A 4,559-nucleotide genomic window follows, 5' to 3' on the forward strand; every position below is an offset into this window, starting at 1 on the left:
GATTTTCAAAATGCAAATGATCTGTTTACTTTATTTTCAAAGAATAGTTTGTTTTGTTATTGTTTGGTTGGTGTCTTATATGAAACTGCGACATTGCGCAATTTATTGGACAGACTTGTTTAAGATCACACAGCGTAATTTGGGTGGCGTTTTATTTCGTATTTTAAATCATCTTTTTATTTTGGACAATATCTGTAAATTTAGTTTCCTGCTCTTAATTGGGAATACATACTTGATGGTTTTAAATGCTCCTGAAATTAAGTGCTGCTTGACCAGCCTATATTGTGTATGTATGTGACGTCACTGAAGGCCGAAGGTTGAAATGCACGGCCCGCCACTGCGGTAACTACTGTACTGTACTACGATTTAAGAGATGAGTCGTGCTTTAATATTTTTTTCACCAGCAGAGGGAGGCAAAGCCAGATTAACAAAAAAATATTCTTGTAACATTTACTATTTTAAAACTACTCCACTGGAACTTGCAAGTTGGCATCCCACAGCAACCAACAGTGACCTATTTTAAGATCTACCAAAATAATGTTGGGGGTGAGGGGTTCAGACTTGGGTGTGAAAATGGTTGGTGTGTGGTTGGATTTATGAAAAAAAAAAAAAATCACATTTTATTACTCAATGACTCAAAGTATGTACTTTGTCATTATGTTGTATTTTTCAATCATTTAAATATTTTTAATTTCATATTCCTCCCAAAATCCAAATAACATATATATGACATGCATTATGACTGAAGACGGAGCTAATTTTTTTTCCAGAACACAACATTGAAAAATCAACGACTGATTAAATGATGGAACGGATCAGAGAGAATGTCCCAAAATTGCATTTATTTATAAACAAAAACTCGCCATGCTGCCTACCGCCATAGAAGAATAGCATTGAACATTAGCTGTTCTATTAAACAAAATAAAATGAATGAGACATGACTGTCAGTGTGGGAGCAAACTGCTATTGACAGAAATAGAGAGAGGCCCAAGCTACAGCTATGCAGCACACTCGTCAGACTATGTAGGACAACTTTAACAGGAAATTCTTAGTGTTTTCTTACAATAGCGCTCTTTTTTTTTTTTTTTTAAACATCATCACAATTGGGTACGTCTCGTTCAGCGAGCTTTGACTGACTTAAAAGCATCAGTATTATGAAACAAATCACACAAATTATGTCAGTAGTTTTTCCAAAGAGCTGCCTTCATTCCAGTGCTTCTTAGTACAAACAATGCCGTCACTGAAGTGATAACGGGAAAAAAAAATGCATCATAGTATTAGATGGATGTCAGTTAGATTACTGATCATGAATGTTTTGTTTATTGTGTGTTTTCATCATGAGCACAAAACAACACAAAAACAACCTCTTGTGATATTGCACCACATTTTCGATGCCTACAAAAGCCTAGAGAGGAGAGCTGAGAGAAAGAAAAAATGTCACTATCTTGAAAAATGCAAATTGAATCTTTCAGTATTGCTACAGTATTCATAAACTAGCATCAGATAGCAATAGTATCTTCAAGGGGACACGGTACGCAAATCGACTTTTAATTGCTTGTTATACAGTCAGTTCATTCTGCCCACCTATCAAGTGTGAAATGGTTAAATTAGCCTTTGACTGCTTTGCGCACGCACTACTCATCTGCAGTCTGAATGTGGATTGGTGCACATCTCCTTCTCTGGAGGAAGTCTCAGACTTTCCAATAACGCCACGCCAGTCAGAGGATAATGAGTGCAACATTTTGAGCAAAAAGATGATCAAACCAATACTGGATATTACTGTGTACGTTTTGGATGGCAAAATATATCATTTACATCATTTTGCAAGATATTCTGTAATTCCCACTCCTGCTTCTTCATGTTATCTAGACTATTGAGTATGTGCCAGCAGTTGGCAAACCAGCTAAGAGGAAAATTACGGCATGCCACCAAGTGGACTGGAGTAAATGCACTCGGAATGACACAAAAATGAATTGACATTGTCACTGAGGCCTTCTGAGACATTGGGGTAATGTTCTTTCCATAGTTTTCACAGCATCGCAAGCTGTCAGCGATGGCAGTTTGGCTCCATACACTCATATATCAAAACAGAAGTAAAAGAAGATATCAGCCCAAAATTCCCCAAAATGAGAAGAAAAAAAAAACCTCACTTTATGTCAGTTCAATGTGAAGCAGGCCGAGATAAAACAAAAGCTATTGCACGGCTTCGGAGAGACGCTAGTATAAATAATAATAACAACAAGGACCAAATAATCAGACCATCAATAATGATGCTAATAATAATAAGAATGATAATAATAATAATATTAACAATAATAAAAATGGTTCAGACCCCCCTCACTCTGCTGGTTTACCACTGCTGCCAGCTAAAGTCGTCGTTAGATCCGAAGACGAGAAAGAAGCCCAGGATGGTTGCAAAAATGACGATATTGCCCGTCGAGACGAGCGCACACGCCCCCCAAGCGATCTGCAAACATAAGCAGCGATTCCACATGAACTCCAAATGCCTCGCTTGCTACTTCAAATATTCGTACAACTCCGGCGACTTACAACTTCAGCTCGCGCAAAGACGATGGGCAGGCCAAAAGCTGAGATGATGATGCCCGTCGTGAGGAATATGGCCAGCTCTTTACAGGCGTTGCTGGCTGAGTCGGTGTCGTCCACGACCCGCCGCGAGATGCAGTATGGGAGGGGCGAGAGGATGTAGAAGAAGAGGAGGAACAGTGGCCAGTATTTGCTATGTGCAGAGAGAGATGAGAGGTGCGTTGCAACAGCTGATGTGGTGTCCAAGAAAGAGAGGAATAATGGATCAAGGAGGAATGCCTCATACACAATAAAAAGTACTCAGTGTCCAGCTTGTATCACAGTGTAAATTTGCTGTCACCTCACAGTAACTCGACCCTGGTTAATAGGGCCCAATTTGGACATTTTCACTGAGGGGTGGACTCACCTTTTGTTGCCAACAGGACGGCAGATTTATTTCCCATTGTATGTTAGCGGCAGTGTTGGGCAAATTACTTAAAAAAAAAAATCATTATAGTTACTAATTTCAATCACAAAGCAGTGATTGAATTAGGAACTGGATTACTCCTTCAGAAATATAATAAATTATAAGGGAATGTCATTATTATGTTTTTTTTTGGTTTTTTAACCTTAAAATATGTCAAAGAATTTCAATTTTTGGGCCTGTGACATAGAGGAGAACAGCATTGACGTACACTTGATTTTACTTAATATTAATTGCACATTAAACCACAACTGGTAGACATACTGAAGCATGCTAAAAGTTTCAATCATAAGTAATTAATGTGGTATATATATATATTTTTTTTTAATTTAAAAAATTGTCAAGGCTTCCTTACTCATACACAGGGAGGGCACATCCCAGCATAAGGAACATGAGACCGATGGCCCCTCCAAAGGACAGCGTGATGAGAGCTAGAAGACAGCAGGGACAATTCATTGGGGACACCTCACAACAAGTGAGTTAAGGAATTTGTATTTCATGTCGCGACTCACAAAAGTACTTCATGTAGTTAAAACACAATCACAAAGACAATCAAGTCTTATGGGAATGTCTGACTAAACAATGTGTTTTTACCTGCTTTTTAAAATATATATAAAAGTGGCAGCTCTTAGCACCAGCAGAAGTGAGTTCAACGATTTGGGGGCAACAGACTGCAAGGCTCTGTCGCATATAGTTTTTTTTTTTTTAATCTCATGTGAGGGACATAAAATAAACAGGAAGAAATACCTGCCTTCACACCACGCTTTTGGTGTTTCATCAACACTCAAAAGTATAGAATGTAAAAAGTGTGAGATAACTCTATTCATTCTGAGATTTCATTCAATGAAATAACACTGATGGAAAAATAAAGCAATGAGTGATTTTAGCCGTTGCACTAAATATGATTTTTCATTTTTCTAAAGCTCTTTTTTGTTGCTGTTGTTTTTTTCTTCATTTGTATTTTGTAATGGTTAAACATACGGCAAACCATGAGCACTTTTGCGTACCAAAGAAAGAAACAAGAGTTATAACATCGCCTGTATCGGGCTCAACAATTTAAAGGTAGATTCAAGTCAATAATTCTCTTTACAATAAAACGTTGTATGCGCCCCTACTAGTCTTAACACAGTATTTTGATTCACAATGTGTTTGTGGAATACAAATTAAAAAGAAAAATCCACACATTTTTCTTCATCTCAGCGGTCTGCCAATTTGGCTTGTACTGCTAGGTAACGTCACTGCTCACGGGTCTTCTGGATTTGGTCGTGTGACGTTCATAAGATGAGCCCTTCGGCACTGAGATGTCATTTTCGGTCGACAGCAAGTGGCAGTACAATGCAAATGGCAATCCCCTACATTGGATAAAATGGATAGATTTTTCTGTTAAATGCATGTTCTGTAAACACAATATTAAGCAGAATACCATGTTTACACCAGTGGGGGCGCTGAGAACGGTTAAGAAGATTTCTGAGTTGACTTCCTCTTTAACTTATCCAGACATTTGACTTTCTATCTTCCTGTTATGAATCTTGGGATCCCCCTCACCCCCCCC

General features: G+C 38.2%; 1 protein-coding gene across 1 annotated transcript in view; it reads right to left on the bottom strand.

Annotated features, from left to right (window-relative positions):
• Positions 1-822: 822 nt before the first annotated feature.
• The window catches only part of LOC109522826 (leptin receptor overlapping transcript like 1), a 6,736-nt gene continuing 2,999 nt past the window's right edge, over positions 823-4,559 (bottom strand). Inside the window, exons 2-4 of the mRNA XM_019881638.1 lie at positions 3,363-3,438; positions 2,551-2,737; positions 823-2,467 (exon numbers count right to left, since the gene is read on the bottom strand). Coding sequence (XP_019737197.1) covers positions 2,351-2,467; positions 2,551-2,737; positions 3,363-3,438 — 380 coding nt within the window. The 3' untranslated portion in view covers positions 823-2,350. The remainder of the gene's footprint in view (positions 2,468-2,550; positions 2,738-3,362; positions 3,439-4,559) is intronic.

Source organism: Hippocampus comes, unplaced genomic scaffold (genome assembly GCF_001891065.2).
Source record: "Hippocampus comes isolate QL1 unplaced genomic scaffold, H_comes_QL1_v1.1 scaffold270, whole genome shotgun sequence".
NCBI lineage: Eukaryota > Metazoa > Chordata > Actinopteri > Syngnathiformes > Syngnathidae > Hippocampus > Hippocampus comes.